At 48.2% G+C, this 18,378-nt stretch overlaps 3 protein-coding genes across 3 annotated transcripts; 1 reads left to right on the top strand and 2 right to left on the bottom strand.

Moving 5' to 3' along the window:
* Nucleotides 1-4,187: 4,187 nt before the first annotated feature.
* On the top strand, nucleotides 4,188-5,552 carry FSST1_002131 (uncharacterized protein; the record flags this gene model as incomplete). The annotated part of the gene is made up of 2 exons (XM_083228090.1): nucleotides 4,188-4,405; nucleotides 4,478-5,552. The coding sequence occupies 2 exons, from the start codon at nucleotides 4,188-4,190 to the stop codon at nucleotides 5,550-5,552; spliced, it is 1,293 nt and encodes a 430-aa protein (XP_083092313.1).
* A 1,895-nt stretch (nucleotides 5,553-7,447) lies between these two features.
* On the bottom strand, nucleotides 7,448-9,011 carry FSST1_002130 (kinase domain-containing protein; the record flags this gene model as incomplete). Its single annotated transcript, XM_083228089.1, has 2 exons — nucleotides 7,448-7,579; nucleotides 7,638-9,011. The coding sequence occupies 2 exons, from the start codon at nucleotides 9,009-9,011 to the stop codon at nucleotides 7,448-7,450; spliced, it is 1,506 nt and encodes a 501-aa protein (XP_083092312.1).
* A 6,965-nt stretch (nucleotides 9,012-15,976) lies between these two features.
* On the bottom strand, nucleotides 15,977-18,149 carry FSST1_002129 (kinase-like domain-containing protein; the record flags this gene model as incomplete). The annotated part of the gene is made up of 6 exons (XM_083228088.1): nucleotides 15,977-16,714; nucleotides 16,770-17,179; nucleotides 17,236-17,614; nucleotides 17,671-17,820; nucleotides 17,878-17,917; nucleotides 17,974-18,149. The coding sequence occupies 6 exons, from the start codon at nucleotides 18,147-18,149 to the stop codon at nucleotides 15,977-15,979; spliced, it is 1,893 nt and encodes a 630-aa protein (XP_083092311.1).
* Between the last annotated feature and the right edge of the window lie 229 nt (nucleotides 18,150-18,378).

Genomic DNA, 18,378 nt, shown 5'->3' with positions numbered 1-18,378 from the left:
TGCGGGCCGCTGACGACGATGACAATGAGCTTCTCAAATGGTTGGTCAAGACGGACAAGGAGAGTCCCGATCAGAGACAGGGGGCATAACACAGTGATCGTCAGAGGGCTCGAGGACGGAATTGGAGCGCTGTGATGCAAGCAAGACCCTATCTCGACCGTTGTAAAGCCACAAGGATGAGTTATCGGGTTTTGCGATATAGACAGACCCTCGTTGGGTATTGGCATCAGATGTTCTTGAAGACAAACCCTTGGATTGTTTGACAGCAGCAAGGGTTATTCTCGAACCTCCAAGGTCTCAGCACACAATCCTCAAGTTTCCGGTGATAAGTTTGTCAATCGTTGGTAGATTCGTCAGGTTGAAGAGTGACGAAGGTGAGGACGAATGTAGATCACCCATCCCAACAATGAGTTGCCACAGGGAGTGGATTGAGTGAAGATCATGATTTCCTCGAAAAACACGCTGAAGCAGACATAAGACGACCTGTCACATACTGGGTAGTCCAAAATGAAAACTATGGTTCGCCAGATAATGCAGATTGATTTTCCGATAACTTGTCCTCAGTTAGAGTATGAACTATTGAAATTCTGGTGCAACCAAGGCGGGGCAGAGACAGATATAGCATGGCCAACGAAGGTGGTGACATGGGCCGTCAATATGATATCTGGTCGACAGAAAATCGAACTTGCATGTAGGTATCCATCAAAAGATCGTCAGGGCCCTAGGCTGTTTGGGGTTCTCAGTGTGAGTGAGGGGCAAGTTTCAGTATGTGAGAGAGTGGGCAAAGTCGGGTGGTGGGGGGAGACTGCCTTCCATTGGGAAACAACTACTATGTACTAAGTAGGTACCTAATAAGGTAGGGACTTAAATAGGGAGGTACAAAGGTAAGAGGAAATTAGTAGGCACAAGGCACTGCAGTAATAAAACATTGAAACCTCGGACGAGACAGAGTTTTCCATTAGCACAATAATATTGTGAGGATGGTTGTTTTGCCTCGGAAAGGTCTTTCCCAGTGTTGGGATAACTCAAACCCGGTCTTCAGATGTGAAAGGGCAAGGGCACCCATGCGGACTACCTCCCAAACGAGGAAGGCCCCCGATCTCACCTGCTTACTGTACAGTTAGAGTATCCGTACATGCATGCCATCTTTTGTAGGTTCTTTGCCCGCTTCCATGGAGCCTCGTGATGGGATGAAATCTAAAGCCGATTCGGCAGCTACGGTTCTCACCTGCCTATCGCTTGGCTGGAAGCTAGAACCGCCAAAACTTTGCACCAACAACCCGCATCGAATCATCCAATCGAGACCTCCTTTCTCTTCTCCTTTAGTATTCTTCGTTAGCCGGTAATAGAGAGCCAACAAGCCATCATTGGCTACAGTGATTTGCTTGTCTATTTGGATGGACACTATCAGTTGACTAGACCGTGGATCGTCGGCGAAACAAGCTGCATCGTTCTTCAAATGGCACGGCTTTGGCCTATCCCGGGCCTACCAACCAGCGACCTTGAGACTGTTAGCGTACCAGCGCCATGGGGTACGCTAGCGGCGAGCACCAAGAAGCCTTCCGTTAACACTCTAACTCAAGATGCTGACACTGACCGTTACAGTCTGTAGAGGCTTTCTGACAGGAATGAGGTGGAATACATTCAACATTCTAGACAACCCTGCTTGTCGGTCCGCACCCCCGTCCCAGTAGGACCCTGCTTGGGCTCCGTGCTTGGAAACACGGTACGACAGATGGTTGTGGTACGGCTCACGGCGAATTCGTCCTCCTCATTCATGTGAGACCAGTGTTGGGGCTGCAAGACATGTTGCTGCTCGGCAGAGGGTTTGCTTGTTTGGCGTGTCTGAGATCGACATGAGGATTATATCAGGATCGAGGAGCGGTCAGCCTGAATTCAGATCTTCAGACAAGGCCATGTCAAACAAAGTCCACTTGGGAAAACACTCGTATATCAATCGGTAGCCTGGCCGATTTTCATGAGATCAACATTTGAAAATAAGGACCATCTGAACAAGCAGCACATACAGTACGATACTCCATATGTTGTTACAGGCCAACGACATCGTATGTGTCTGTGGGTGAATACACGGAAAAATACAGCGCATTGGCCGTCCGACAGGTACAACTCGTGCGCATGCCAACAACTCGAACAGGGATAAAGGTTCTATCAGCAGCAACTGGGGCCACGCCGAATGGTTTGCTAGAAGGATATAGTAGTAACTCCGTACATACAGTATCAAACCGACAGCAACGGTGAGAGCAAAACTCATGCCGACAAAGTCAACAACGAGTGGCCGACGGTTGGCTTGGGTCGTGTGCAGCCAGCAGCAGGATTCAGGTGAGGACCACCCAACCCCGGTTCGCCATGCCTCATGTGCCGTTTCTGAGAATACTATGTATTTATTTTCCCGCTTGTCAATTCAATACGGCTCGCCTGCTACGATGTTATTGCCTTGGTCTGGCTTGTTTTCCGGACCGATGAGAGTTGGCAGTTGGCAAGTATGTATATGGATAGGGGTTTCAGCACTGCTCTTCGTCAAGTCTAACTTGGATGGACAGTTCGAAATTCATTCTCTTTCAGCCTTTGGATTGGTCACGGATACTAGCCTCACCCCCCTACAGCATCAAGCATGCGGCCAACCAGGGCCACCCTAGCTGTTTTCTATTCTCTCGATCCCATCCATGTCCCTTGGCTCGTCTCGCCAGGTTGGATCCATTGCTTCAAGTTACGGACCAGGCGCCATGCCTTTGTGTCACTTTTCCCCGTATCCCCCTTCATAAAATACATTGGCATCAAATAAAACATCGCCAGGTGCCCAACCGACCCCTCATCGTCAGCTGGTTGATTCTTTCTGTTGTTATCCTTTCTTTCTTCCTTCTGTCGTGGGCTCTTGATTTCTCATCAACATATCTTGGTCCATCTGTCTCTAATACGTACAACCAGAGCTGCGACTGTCTGTGATAGCTCACACTCACTACTGCACTGTTGCTACCGCCGACACCAACGCCTCTCCGCCTTGTCACATTTACAGTCGGTTGTGGGAATCTCTTCATTCGCTGATCCATCGTCTGTGGCCCACGGTCTTGCAGCTTACACTGTTGGCTAGCCGCTTGAGCTGCGCTGTACTGTCAAGTACTTACAGGCCTCCTTGTCCAGACCCAACAGCAGAAAGGAATCTTTCTCGATTGACGATTTGGCTTTATTCCACTTACTTCACCTATTTGACATTTACCCGAGGGTATTGATCTAGCGACCCTCCAACAAAAGACAAAAGACCATCGGCCTACATACATACAGTCATCAATTGACGGAACAAGGAATTCTGTCCAACTACCAACTGATCTGGAAGCCTACTAAAACCGAACTGAGTTGAGCGAAACCACGCGAAACGCGGCCCTGCCGAGCTGGAGCCAACAGCCCAAACCTACGCCCCGTACCGAATTTGATACAGTCGATCGTCCGAGCCACATTGACGCCCCTGGCTTTTCCCACAGTCGATTATTGGCAACAAGAAGAGAGACTAATAATTCGGTATCCTTTCTTTTTCTTTTCTTTTTCTTGATCCATCATTCTCTGGACTATCTCTGTTTCCCCTCTCACTCATTAAAAGAGGAGAAGACGATCAAATCAAATCATTGTTCCTTCAACCTGTTGCTCTCTGTTCAGTCACATCTCGTACAGAGCTGAACCACCCGCTTTGAGCTTGGACCCAAGTCAGAGCGCAGCGCAAAAGAAGAGCCGCCGCCGTCGTCGAACCATCCACCAACCGACTAACCAACCAGATACTCTATCTTTGGTTTGTCGCCTGAGCTGAGCTATTGTATTCTCTCTTCTAGCCCGACCCAGCCTCTCTTCGTGGTCCCGGACGCCCTGCTTCTTTTTCTTCCCTTTTCTCCCGCGTCAGCAGTCAATTAAGCCGTGCACTGACTTGACTTGACTTGGCCGCGTCTACTATCTACGTCCACGATCGCTTCCATTCCTGTCTCATTCCACGGTCCTCGCCGACCGATTCATTCTGCTTGCTTCCCAAAGACAGGAACCCTAAGGCTTGCCAGACCCAGTAAAACCCAGTTACTCGGCTCACTCGCTTTGCCTTTTTGGCTTCTCCTTGCAGCTCTTTCATCTCCTTACAATACGAACTACCTGCCGCCAATTCTCACAACCCTGCACTCACTCTTTTCATTATGAGTGCTGCAATTGCCATGGCTCCCTCTCCCGCTCCCCACGAAAGATTCTCCAATCCTGAATTGCCTGCTCCCTCCACGTCGGCCGCCGCTGGCACTTCCCCATCAGCACAACGCTCATCCCTCAATCTTTCAACTTCGCATGCGACAGCTCAGTCCTCTACCAGCAGCAGCCCTAAAGCTGCTGGTCAAGGTAACAAGTCGTCACCATCTAGCGCGTAAGTTTTTGACATTTCTTTTCTCAAAAAAAAATTATCAATCCATTGGTCCCTTGCTAATTTCCCTTGCAGCTCCCGATCCGCTGGCGCACCCCCTAGAATTATCGTAAAGAAGGAGCCTGCTTCTCCCAGTATGACCAACACGCGACCTCGACCGCGCAAACTCGATTTGTCCAAGAACACACCCAAATCCAACCAGCCGACCTCGGCACGACCTATGACTGCCCGTGACGGCCTGGCAATTCAAGAAGTTGGTATTGCTTGTCTATCTCCTGGCTTTGTCACCCAAGATCCTGTTATGAAGGAGCAGCTGCAGCGAAGTATGTCAGTGAGAGAACAACAGCGACACATCATTGAGGCCAGACTTCATCAGCAATCTGCTAAAGGAGACGGACCCGACAAGGACAACGCATTCGCCGCCAAAACTCCCGGCATGTCTCGACGAAACAAGGCCCCTCCTGGCCTCTCTATCGTTGCTCCCTCTCATGAGCAGTTTGCCCATGAGAGAGTTATCCAGTCTGCGCCTCTTGGTCACAGCTTTACCGGGCGACAACACCCTGCTCCTATGACCCGACATATCACCAACCAGCCATCCAACCTTTCAAACACTTCGCATATCCACCACATTCCCGCTAACCCAACCTCCAACCGATTGCCACCTATCAGCGATGTCTTTGGTCAGGGGCTTTCTGCGCATCCCGACAATGCTCCTCCGTCTCAGTCTCTTTACCCCAGTGGCCACAACTCTCGCGGGCCTTTGACATCTCCTAGTCACCCTCCACCTCCTCCCCAGGTCCCAACACCTGGCCGTGGCCGTGAGTATCGATCTGCTGAGGAGGCCCAACAAGACCTCGCTGGCGGGCGAACAGAGCTTCTCCCCAAGCTTGTCCACTATGGCGGACATCAGCCACCAACCCCTCCTTCTCCAGCTCCTGGTAGCCGACCCGTTGATGCGTCGCGAAGCACAAGCAGGCGAAGGACCCGAGCCGAATATGAAGACGGCAGCCCACCGCTGGGACATGGACCTGCGCCTACACGTGTCCGTGGACCCTTTGGTGCCGGACGAGATAGTCCCGATACTCAGCGAGCCAAAAAGGAAGAGTTCATCCGTATATGTGAACGGGCCTGGGACCTATTCCACTCATAGGCGACTACAAACGATAATTCACTATAATCTTCTCAATACCGACCGGGCCATCACTGGTCTCTTTTTAGCCTAATAACTAAGGCGTTATTCTTGTTTATTACTTCAACACTACTATCTTGTGGCTTGCATTCGAATCGGCTCGAAAAGGTTGGATGGTATCGCGGTTCACGACTGGGGGTTCACCGGGTGGACATAATGTTTTTGGTCATGACGACGCTATGACGTTGTGCGTCGATATTTTCGTTGTTCTGCTTGATTGTTTGAACAAATTTATTGCTCGATTCGCGATGTGTGATCGTCGTTTGACTTCGCCGTTGTGATTGCGGGTTGGGTTTATACAATATCTGAGGCTGCTGTAACCCAGGGATGGGAGTAAAACAGATCAATTTGTGGTTTTTGATCTGGGTATTGGAAAGGGCTAGTTCGCTGCTCGACTCAGCTATATGAGCAAGACGGACAGGTTTGACCATGTTGTTTTTTGCATGTTTATGTCGATTCCAACCAGATGTTGGTTTGGATTTATCTGGTTTTATGGTGGGCGATCGCCTTGATAGGCTTCGTGCGGTGTATGGTTTTTGGTTTTTGGGCGCAAATCAATGGGATAACGTATCTTTTTAAAGGGTATTTGGGTCATATGCTCTTCAATTTCTTTTGTGATTTTGACTGTTTGTTGCATAAAGCACGAGGCCATGAGCCTTCCACAACACATTTCATAGGCATAATCTATCTATATCTCCAATATCGACAAAGTCCCTATGTTACAAACTGAAACCACATTGTCATGTATCCAACATTTCACATCGCCTTTGTTTATTATATACTCCTTCAAGGGGTTGATTGAGTCTGAGATATATCATCAATCAGAAAGCTCGCAATAGTAGATTGAAGGCTTGCATTCTGTCTCCTAATTTTGTAAAAGATTCCTGTCATTTTATCAAATGTTTTGTCTAAGCTTATCGAGAACTAGTTTATCAGCGTAGGAAGCCCGTACAGCCATTATATTATCAAAAAACTTGTCGCCAGTAAATCAGTGCCAGTGATTTCCAACTGTTTGAGGTGACTGATATACAGCTAAAAGTTCAATGCTCAATCTCGAAGACCTCATCTAACATTATGCATTGAAAAGAACTCTTGCGGCCTTGAAGTACGTTTGAGTAGGTATATGAGATTATAGGGAAATATGTTGGCATATTAAAATGATGTGCATAGAATCTTTGCGTTGACACGAACGCCTTGTCTATTCTGCTTCCCACGTCTTTATATCTCTGAATGTCAACGACAGGCAATGCCATTTCACCTCTCCTTTCTTCCCTATTCATTGACTAAGAAGCTGCCGGGTTCGTAACTTCTTGGACTTGACTTCCCCTGTCTCCCTGCCCGGGTTCAGGCCTTCCGCAACGAAGACCGCATATCCAAATCATTCGTCCATTTCCCATGATTCATAAGCTTCCATATTCTTGTTGTTTGGCCTTGTCCTGTGCTTCCTAGTCTTGGAAATGCAACCTTCTTTGACAAAATTGTTCTTGAATAGTTGATGGACTGAGCCTCCCTATACCACCAACCCAACTCCTGAGTATAAGCAATCCTTGCCGTGCTTCTCCTGAGTGCAAGAAACCCTTACCCTTCCAGGGCATGATATGCTTTAAAACGATAAAAGGAAATATTTCTGTTTACAATACGCCCAACACCATTGCTCGGTATCAAATGACAAAGGAAATAACCCAAACGATAGGTCGTGGAATCATCAGTGTCCTGGCTCACAGTGCCGCCATCAACGCCAACCTGTCCTTTCGTCCCACTCGATTTTGGTTATCCTATCTAGATGGCCTCGAGTCAACTGCTCATCGAGTCGAAAACATTCAGGCCAAAAAGGCAACCAAAGTCTTTTCCTGTCATTACAGACCCTCTTCACCAGCCTTGCATAGTTTGATCTCGCGTACCCATTCTGACTTAAGGACTTGAGCAGCTGTCAAACGGCGAGTAGGGTGAGGATCGAGAACCGAGTAAATTACGTTGCGACAGCGGGCCTAGGAGATATGTTAGTTTGTGATGCATAGTCCGACACCAGTGCGCGAATAAACATACCCGATGAAGAGACTCGATAGGGCCGTAACCTTCCTCGTCTCGGCGGCCCTCAAGGTATCGGGCATAGAATTCATCCTCATCCTTCTTAGCCAGTCGCCAAAGGTGACGGCCGGTTCGCATTGCCATGAAAATAACACCACAGGCCCATACGTCTACAGCTCTGGCGTCGAACTCCTTATCAGTGTATTCCTCGGGGGCAATGTAGGGGGCAGAACCGCATAGGCCAGATACCATATGCGCGTCCGTTTCCCAGGCCATTCGGAAACACTCTCCGTTGCCGAAATCTGTGATCTTAAGGGCGCCGCGGGTGGTAAGCAGCAGGTTCTCGGGCTTGAGGTCGCGATGTGCTACGCCCATTTCATGTAGATATTCGACACCACGCATCATCTGCTTGAAGAAACAGTCGGCTTCTTGGACTTCGAGTTTCCCACTTGAGAGAACGAGAGTGTAGAGATCTCCTCCAGCACAGAACTCCATTACTTCACAATAATCGCCCTTGGCGTCCTTGAGTAGGTCAAGCGTGTGAATAACGTTGGGGTGTCGAAGGGACGACGATATACAAAATTCGGCTGTAAGGCGCTTGCTGTACTTCTTCTCTGTCTCTTCTGGTCTGCGTCGGAACTCCTTGACAGCAAACAACTTTTCGTTGCTGCCTCCGATTTTCTTGTGAGAGATGCGAACAATGCCGAACGCACCACGTCCAACTACCTCTTGGCATTTGCCGTATTTTTCGACCAGAGTCGTTGTTGCGCTGGGTCCATTTTTCTTTTCGCCTGCTTCGTCTTTCTCCTGTTGCAGAGTGTCCACCCAGTTCGAGACGAGTGAAAGATCGTGTTCGGGCGTTTCCTCATGCTTCTTGCCAATGAGTGCTCTCCACATATCTGAGAGCTTTTCCTGGCGTCGGCTTGATCTTAAATGATGCTCATGGCCTCCCTGCAACTCTGGATCTAGAACAAAACGCTGAGAGGGCTCCTTGCCGGCTGACTTTGGTGTAGATTTGCCAGGTGTGGTTGCTTTTTCGGCGGGTTTCTGCACAGGCTTGTCACTCCCCTTCTCAGTTGATGGTGTCTTTCCTGCAGGCGTAGAAGTACCATTCGTCGAGTTGGCGCGTGGGCGATTAGGTAGGTCGATGGTCGAGGGAGCAGGTGTTGGCACTCTTGATGTATCCTTGGACGAAAACATGCGAGTGAGGCGATTCTTGACAGAGGTAGTGGGCTTCAAGTGGGTGTCCGAAGGAGGGTTTCCGTTGGCGGTGGCCGCACCATTCTGCGGTGTTAGACCTGGGGAGTTCTTGACGCCATCTTGAGACTTGACCGAGGGTGGTTTTGAGCTCGTTGCAGATGGTGGTTTTGAGGAGCCAGATGCGGTGGGCATTTTCGTAAATGAATAAACGTCGAGCGTCAGTGTCTCGGATACTAGAGAGTATAGTTGGGACGGAGAGTCGAGAAAAGCGTCGCGATAGTGGGATATGCGGCGGCTCGGTGCGACAGCATACACGGGCGGTAGCACAAGCACAAGGCGGGCGTGGGTGAGCACGACTCGAGCAAGGGATTGTTGCGCGACGGATCAGTCTAGAAGCAACGGTCTGTGGTGAGCGTACGACCGAAGCCAGCGTACAACAGTAAGCCAAGTGCCAGGTGACGGAGGGAAGAGCCGAACGCAGAAGAGCGACTTTTAATAGTGCTTTCTGAAAAGCGCAGTGCCGCTAACAAGAACAAGATTGACGAGCAAGCGGGCAAAAACAAGACAGTGGGGGATCTCTGAGCTGTCTTTGGGTCCCAGATCTTGGCGGAGAGTGGGGACGAGGCAAAGGGCAAGACGAGCGTCGATACGTAGTTATTGGACTAGATTGGACTGAATGTAGGTACTGGATCGCAGATGGTGATGGTGGCTATGAAGAGCCAGTACTGTTACAGTACCTCGAGAGTGGCGGTCCAGTTGTTTGGCGTGACGTGATAGCAGGTACCGAAAGATGCCGACAAAGACACAGTTTCGAGTTTGAGTTGCCTGGACACTGAAAAGCGACAAGAGAAAGGCCGAAGGCAATAGGGAAAAAAAGGCAAAAAAAACGAGGCACTGGGAGGAGGGTCCTCAGTCACGGTTCTCTAGACTTCTTGGCTGATGCTGGTGATGCCGAGCGCCAAGACAGAGCGGATGCAGGTCACGAACGGATGTCGACTTGCAGGGGAAGCGCTACTGTCGTTGGATGAGTGCAGTAAAGCACTACACTGTACTGTATTGCGCTGTACTGTACTGTATATAACTTGAGTCACAGTGACGAAGCGAGGCGGAACGAGGGCAGTGGAAAAAAAGAGAAATGAATTCCGTCTTAGTGGTAGTCTTTGGGGTTTTCCGAGGGCGCTGGCGCCCGTGCAGCAGTACCGGTGACAAAATATGAGGTGAGGAGGAGGGGCGATCTACCTTTGTTATGACTGCTTTTAATAGAGCAGAACAAAACAAAGGACAGAGAGGTAAGAGAGGACGAGTAGAGAGAGAGGGAGAGAGGAGGTGAGAGGTGAAAAGGAAAACGATGTAAAGCAGTTGTGGAAGAGGAAAAAGGGAAGCGGCAATTTAAGACGGCGGGTGACTAGAAAAAGTGAGTGAGGGTTTTGGCTACGGCAATGTCCAGTAGACAGGTAGGCACTGTTAACAGCACTAGGTAACTGTGAGGCAGGCAAGCTAATGGTAATTTATTATTATTAACCACTGATGAAGAAACAACGATGGACCCCATCGAAACAATCAAATTAAAATGAACTATACTCCAGAGTACTTTGCTAATCATGACGCTCTATATGTCGTTGCAGGTACCCGCAAGGTTAATTGTAAAAGTGCAGGACTACCTAATTCCTATAAAATTCCGCCGTTGGCTTGCTCCAATTTATTTTCCTAGCACCTCCTGCTACTCCCTACACTTACTGTAGTAGCTTACAAGGAGCATGCACTCGCTACCATGCCTTGGCTGGGAGAACGAAACATTGACACAAGGACGAGCGGCATCAACTTACAGTCAGTCAGTCATCAAGTATCAGAAGAAGATCTTTCGGCCAAGTTGCATCAGCATAAACGGATATAGGCCATACATACTGTCGGGGCTACGCCGGCATCAGATGGCCTTGTATGGGTCGTATTGATAATATTTTCCATATATTGCCCGTCTTTGGACTACATCAGGTTTATCATCGGTCATTTCCACTCCAAAAATCAGTTATCAAATCAGTAGTATTTTAGCAGATTGTCCACATCATCCATTGTTTTCCATTACTGCACCCCAGCCGAAGCTGGAGGGTCAGAAGGACATGTTTTTTTCAGTACAATGAGAATTGATCATCCAATCCTCTTGTCACTTCACTCACTTATTTCCGAGTCAAGGGTTTTCCGACCCATGTGTGAACGTGAACGAAACGAGCCCTGGCCTGGCCCTCGTCAAATGCCCTTTTACGAAAGGAGGGGCCAGCAGCGCTACTCCGAGGAGGGAGTAGTCATGATAGTGTCATGAGGTCCAGGTACCAGAGAGGGAACTTTCCCCCAAGCTAAATGCTACTCTCAACGAGGCCCAGACTGGATCCACAAGGTCTCTTTAGAGCTGATTGAAGATGGAAAGATACCTCAGACTGGCTACCATGAGCCCCACCTGTCATCCAACAGGGATGTTAATGAGGTATGTCCAAGTATGGAGTACCCTCTAGTACAGAGTGCATGGGCCAGACTTCTATACCAAATAGACTAATTGAATGAGAATAAAAAATAAAAAACCACAGAACTTCTCCCAACCCCCGAACAAATCTCTGGAATGTGGTCATGTACTTCTGATAGATTCATGCAGGATCCTACACTCATGCTCAGTATCATATCTGCATGAAAACTGCATCTTGTAAAACGCAAGGCGGTGACGTAGAGCAGTGAGCCAATCCGGAATACCGAGGAGAGTGCCTAAATGTATGACGGCAGATCTAGGAACACAGAACCGGTAAAATAGTGACCCGGTCCCAGCGAAGATACGATAGAATCAATAGTAGCTCAATACACTCGACGGTAGCTAGATAACCCACATAATCAGCTATGATGACTCTCCCTCTCTTGTGCTTCGGCCTCTAGACTAGTTGTCATGCTCCAGCTCAAAGTAGAGTCAAAGCAGAGCAGCAATGCCACCCTAGCAGTCGATGCGGTGTGGTCCATCTCTGTGGATACCCCCTCCAGTGTTGGACTGACTGCTCCGTCTCGTTAATTCCCTGAGATGCATCGGGGGTGACCTGTTTGGCTTTTGTACGGTGAATAATAAGACTGCCTGCAAACAAATCCCCAACAACATGGGCCATATGCCGTTAATATGCACAACTCAGAAGTTGTCTCACATGGAAAAGGAAGAGCCGCTGGTCATGCTCCTACTTGGCGCATCGATTACCAAGCTGGATTATCACATTGGGCGTGAATGCAGTGGCGGTTTGGACCACAGCCTCAGCTTGTTTTCTTCAGGAAACCGCTGTTACTTCCAGCCCATTGACATGTGCCATCAATATCTGCCTGACCAAAAGCTGCAGGTGTCTTGTAATAGACTGCCGTACTCGTACACAAGCTAAAGCGAACGGAACATCAATCAGCAAATATCATGATGTTGCATGGGGACTTTTTACAGCAGGTGGTGTCACGATAGGCTTTGTCGTAACGTGAGAAGGATAATTACCGAACAGATCTGGTTTGTGCGTTTGATGGTTTATTGAATATGATATCCTTGAACATCGTGCCGTCCCCAGCCTACTCCACTGACAGAAGTGCCAAGAAATAGCGCATGGCTAGGAAGAGATCCGGCTAGGCAAGGATACCGGAATTGTGGAGGTGTAAGTAACGGATGTATCTTTCAAGTTCATCTTTAATGAGGGCAAGCTTGTTGTAAGGACTGCATAGCATAGCCCATTGCCTTATTTCACAACTGATTGTTGGGAGAACTCACCAACAATAACACTTGTTCCCAACTTTCTGCATATTTTGATACCAGAGCTGAATTTGCTACTCGACTTTCGAGCGCCAAGACACAAGTTCATGGAGTCCAACGTACTGTAGGTACTCAATACCTGCATCAACTGATGCATTAGCATTCATAATTCATCTGTCTTGCAGGTTTCAACGGCAAGTAAAAACAGAAAATGTTAAAGTCTCACCTTTTTGTCTTTGTAATTACTTAAACCGTACAGCCACCAGCCTCGACGTATCCCTTCATCAACAGAGAGGCTTGCGCTTTGAACGCCCAGTGTTCAAAGTTCACCTCGCCAAGTAATGGTTGGAAGATCATTGGCTGGCCCTACAGCATTGGCATTGGACTTTGTTGATACCCCTGTAGAGCACACATGCCCTCCCTTATGAGGAAGAACAAGCCCGGGATTTATCATGATGATCATGAAATCGATTGTCGTTTTGAAGATTGGACACAGACTGTTTTAGCTTTGACAGGAATCTTCAAGGTTAGGAACCAGGCATCAATGATACTTCGCCTGAATGAATGCAACATGAAGTAGCAGGAGATGGGTCGAGAGCTCCCTTTACGTATCGACGAGGTACTAGAGGTAGCTTTTGATGATGTGTTGAATGTATCAATTTCAACAAGAAAGTAAAGATGGTCCAAAGCTTTTCCCACGACTAGGTACCTTCTCAGGTAGGTAGGTGCCACCTCCGGGGTAGGCAGATCCTCACTTGGGTTTTTATCCCTTTCATCTAAGTAACGGTTACAGCAGCTTGTCTGTCAAACCCTTGGTTTCTTACACCTAACTAGATTGGTTAGTTAGCTCCTCACTCCTATGGGTCAGTGGGATTCGCAGGCCAATGCATAGCTGTAGCTGCATTGATTATTGAACAACGGACAAGAGTCTAGATCACGGCCCGGTCCAAGATCCTACGATGCAGCCACTCGACGAACAGTTTGTGTCCTCGAAATACGTGCTTCATTGTACCTAGCCATGTAACGCAAGCATCGCAACCACTAATGCATATCAAAACTGTGCACACCAGCGCCAAAGCTGGTGAATTCGAGGGACCACCCACAGCAAACAGAGCTAGATAGAATTGAGAATTCCTACATAGTCATTGTTCATTATTTTACCAATTCGATTTCACATCCTGGTTACAATACACGAGATGAACCATGATACTGCACACTGTGAGGTGTTTCCATGCATCCGCACAAAGCGCGATGAAGTGGCACGATCTGCTGATGTCTTTGCTCTTTTTGCGCGAACATCTCTTTCTACTTGCGTTTGTGTATATGTACTGTTCACGTATATGCTCAGCGGCACAGCCCCCGCTCCTCCAACCCTCGAGACTACAAGGAACCTCACTTCCACGGAGCCATGGAGTTTGTCGGTACTCGCCAATACTTTAACGAGTTAGCTCTGACAGCAAATTACCTCTTTTACAAGATCTGCTAATCAAGTTCAAGAGGCCTCCTGCTTAGAAACTGTGTCCCCGGCCAAAGACTGAAGCCAGGATTACTAACCCTGTAGTTGCACCTCGAAGCTCGTGGTGGAGCCCAGTTAGCTCCATAACTCTTACCTCATCTATGAGGTACAGTCTCGAACTCACCAGCTCAGTAATTACTCCAACAGAACAAGCCGGACTGACGTAATCGATGGCTTACAGAATGTCTTTTGCCATTCTTTTGATCGAGTGATTGATTTTTGAATTTGATGTCTTGATATTCATTTTTCCGAGATGATGCGAATCCTAGCACGTGATTTACCGCGTTAGCGCACTGCGTGCCGCCGCAGTAGCCCCACATCACTGGCCAATTATCATTCGGTCGCAATATCTTAAAAAATAACCTTTTGTCTACATGCAGTAATAATAACAAGTTCCGAATTGCGAAAGAGTTGATATTCAATATGTAAAATCACACAACTTTGCCTCCTGAATCTTTCTTCGCCGTGCAATGTCCATAGAACTAATCGGCTATTGGATAGTTCACTTATGCTGAGCACCGACAATTTGAACTCCACTACTCTGTATCGATCCAACTTATTAACGACTTGATCGATCGACACGCTGATATCTCATGGTTGTTTCGTCTTCGTCCTTGCTGATTATTGTTGTCAACCTTATCGCATATAGGGATGTTCTATTTGAACGCAAGCGCAAGTGTTGTCGCTTAAGCACGGTTCGAGGTAGGGCCTTGCGTTATGCGGTCCAAGTCAGAAAAGGCAATGCACATGTCTCTCATCCCCAGGGACGTATCGCTAAAGAAAGATGGCTTGTGGTAGGCAAACCCTTCACCGCTTGACCCTCGTCCACCATATCGCGACATTTGCACAAAGCAGAGATTGTAGCATGACAATGCTTGTGAGATATCATGTCACCTCGTAACCTTACGGTTGGTTACTCGGACCTACCAGGCATCACACCGTCTTGTCTCGATCAACAAGCCGTTTGCTTACACACCGACAGGAAAATGTATACACCTTGCCTGCTCGTGGTCTATCGCTAAGAGTCTACTGGCTTACACTTGACACCCATCATATCAACCCCCGGTCCTGTTCCCGAAAGCTATCCTTGTGGCCCACACAAGCTAGACAAGCTATATACAAGCTTATCGAAGTTTTCATCTTGACCCTGCCAGACCCATGCTGCACACCCAATTGTGTCTCACCACAGCTCGTTGGTAGCCGCTGATCACGACCTTTGCAGGCGGCTGAGCTTTGATAGTAGGTACTCTTCATGTATAGTGACACCTTGAGCAACGTTTCCCACGTGGCGTCGGGTGTTCCTGGTGCCTTTATATACAGACCGACCCACATATGCATGGGAAGGGAGACGACCCGAATCTTATATCCCGTCTGCGGAACAACCTCCCGTTGTCGCAAATGGTCTTGGCTCTTTCTAACGGGACGGTATATCGATTTTGAGCGGTAAGTGTTTAGAGGATATTCCAAGTTTAGGCAATTCTCTCCTAACAACTATCCTGACAACGTATCATGCTTGGTTCTCCGGGTATCGGAAAATTTGGTCGCTAGAAGCATAAGATACGACATATCTGTTTATGCTATTTACTAGGCTTTGAGGTTTATTTTTATACCCTAAAGCTTGAAGACCAGCCTCTCTATTACCTAGAGTCACTTGTGATGGACTTGAGCATACGGGCTTATTCATAATACACTATATGCATATCAATTATCCTATCAACGATACATGTAACAGACACACTGCGTTGCGCAAGTTTTGTATTTATGTTTTACGCGTTTCTTTCTTTCAAGAATGCCCACCAATACTCTTTCCAAACCCCGTCTCAACGCCATTGCCTCGCTCGTGCTTCCCAACCTTTGAATCCGTTGCCGGATACAATTAAATATCCAGAATTAGGTTTCACTCTTGTCCAATTGATTATCCGAGAGGCCCAGCTTGGAAGTTAGGTTGGTGATCAGATTAGGAGCCGAGCCTGTCGAGCTCGACGTCTGTGGATCATGTGAGTGTTTGGCAGTATCATCGTCTTTGACCAGCTCAGAAACACCTTTCAGATTCTCTGTGTCCTGAACGAACTTGGTCAGGTATACTGTTGGCCTGTGTGTAGAGACATTCGGGTTGGAGGTGATGCTCTCGATCGCCGTTTCATACGCTCGGTCATAAACGTTAAAGTCAACTGCTGTTGGCGAGTCGGATACCATATCTGGAGTAGCCTCGTTGGAGGCAAACTCGTCCATCGTTCCGGTGCCGATACCAAGGAACGGCGTAGTGTTTTGTGTATCAAGTTCTTGTGCTGGGGGCGTCCCATTATTGGCACTCGGCTTTTGTTTCTGCGCCTGGAAAGTTCGTCTCCGGAAAAGCAATGCCTCAATCACCTCAGCCTTGGCCTTTTCCTCCGACGCATCAAACGAGCCACGGTTTTGCTTCGGAGTGCTAGTGTTGGATCTGGCGCGATGCCTGGCCAAAATTGACTTGAAGCGGTGGATGACTTTCATAACACAGAGGAGGTGGTTCATCTTACGGGTGAAAGCACGGTTAACTTCAAGCTCATTAGGTGGTTCTACCATGTTGACGCAGTTCTCCTCGGCAGAAAGCAAGTAGTCTGTGCCTTTCTTGGTGACCCATGGGTGCTCCTATTTCAACGTCAATTGTCATAATCTCAGTGCTTTAACGAGTTGCGCAGCTTACTCGGAGCTTGTCCATGGTTATGCGCTGTTCTGGATCTTTAGTGAGAATTGTGTGCATGAGATTGACAAAGTCTGGGTTCTCATCTTCGGGGAGAGAGGGTTCGTCAGACCGAATGGCATCGTACATGTCCAAAACACCATCGCGGTTGAAAGGAATACGCCCATACTTTAGACAGTAGAGTGAAACCCCCATTGACCAGATATCAGCAGCAGTTCCAGACACATCCCCATGCTTACCGCAGAGTTCGGGGGGCAGGAATGCCGGAGAGCCTGCAGATTTTGCTGTTCTCATGTTGTCTGGTTTCTCAAACATCTCGGAAACCCCAAAGTCAACAACCTTTAGCACATCGTCATTGGACACCAGCAGATTGTCTGGTTTAATGTCCCTATGGATAACACCCTGCGCATGTACTTCAAGCCATTACGTTAGCCCTCTGAAGGAGTGGGTTTGATCTGATGATACTCACAGTATTCAATGGCTAATATCAGATCTCTGAACCAGTAGCGACAATTCTCCTCTGAATAAGGTTCAGCCTGCTCATCCAAGCCAACTTTCATTACGACACCCTTCCGGCACATCTCGAGGACCATGTAGATGGAGTCCTCCTCGGGATCATCCAGAACCTCGTAAAGCTGGACAAGATTAGGGTGGTTGAGCTTCTTCATGATCGCAATTTCTTCCCGTATGAGGTGCAACGCATCATTAGTATCATTTACGAGGCGGGGAGTAGCGTTGAAGGGACCTCCACCACCAGGACCCATGCGCCTCGGACCTCGAGGACCTTGTCTGAGGATGGTTGATTGAAGGCGTTTTCGAAGACGAGCTTTGGAGAACTCTTTAACGGCCTAAACTTGTGAGCCGAAAGACAATATGTCTGGGATGTACAAGGTTTGATGCTCACGTATTCCTGGCCGAACTGGTCTTTGGCAAGATGAACTGCGCCATAAGAGCCCCTACCGATTTCCTCCAGGATTGTGTACTGGTTTACTCGGTGGTGAGAGGCACCATCAGCATCTTCGTCCCCAAACTGAGTTTGCGCATCAAGAGTTTCCTAAGAGTGCTGGTCAACTATGTGAGGTCTACTTGAGGTGTTGCCATTGGTTCATACCTTGACTTGTCGATGAGCGCTTGGGGTTCGCTTGTGATGTCTAAGAGGGCTTGAGAAATGGAGAACCTCTGTTGGTTCTGTTCTGTTATCGGTTACATTGTCAGCTGGGCGCATTCAGATTCTACCTTTGGGTTAACTTGCAGATGATGAGTGAGGGGCGGCGGAGGCCTGTTATCGGAAGCGTCGTCATGTTGGTCAACTCTCACTTGAAGCGAAGGGAAAGTGAACGAAGGCCTCATCTCTGGATGAGTCGCTGGCTCAGGCGTGTCCATGCTGAATTATACTGTAAGACCAAACAACGAGAGCAAGATTGGGTACTGGATAGACTACCTGGTTCAGTTCTTGCGATGCGATGCGATTGGGCTGGATTGAATTGACAGGTTAGATTGAACTGCCCCGCAATCAATGGATCCTTTGCGAATTGGGGTTTGAACTTTTACGTTGGAAATTCTGCTGTGGAAGGGGAAGAATGCCGTTGTTTAAGGATAAATAACGAGGCTG

Source organism: Fusarium sambucinum, chromosome IV (genome assembly GCF_050947815.1).
Source record: "Fusarium sambucinum isolate potato_lamoka chromosome IV, whole genome shotgun sequence".
NCBI lineage: Eukaryota > Fungi > Ascomycota > Sordariomycetes > Hypocreales > Nectriaceae > Fusarium > Fusarium sambucinum.
This window is presented reverse-complemented; position numbering and strand designations above follow the sequence as displayed.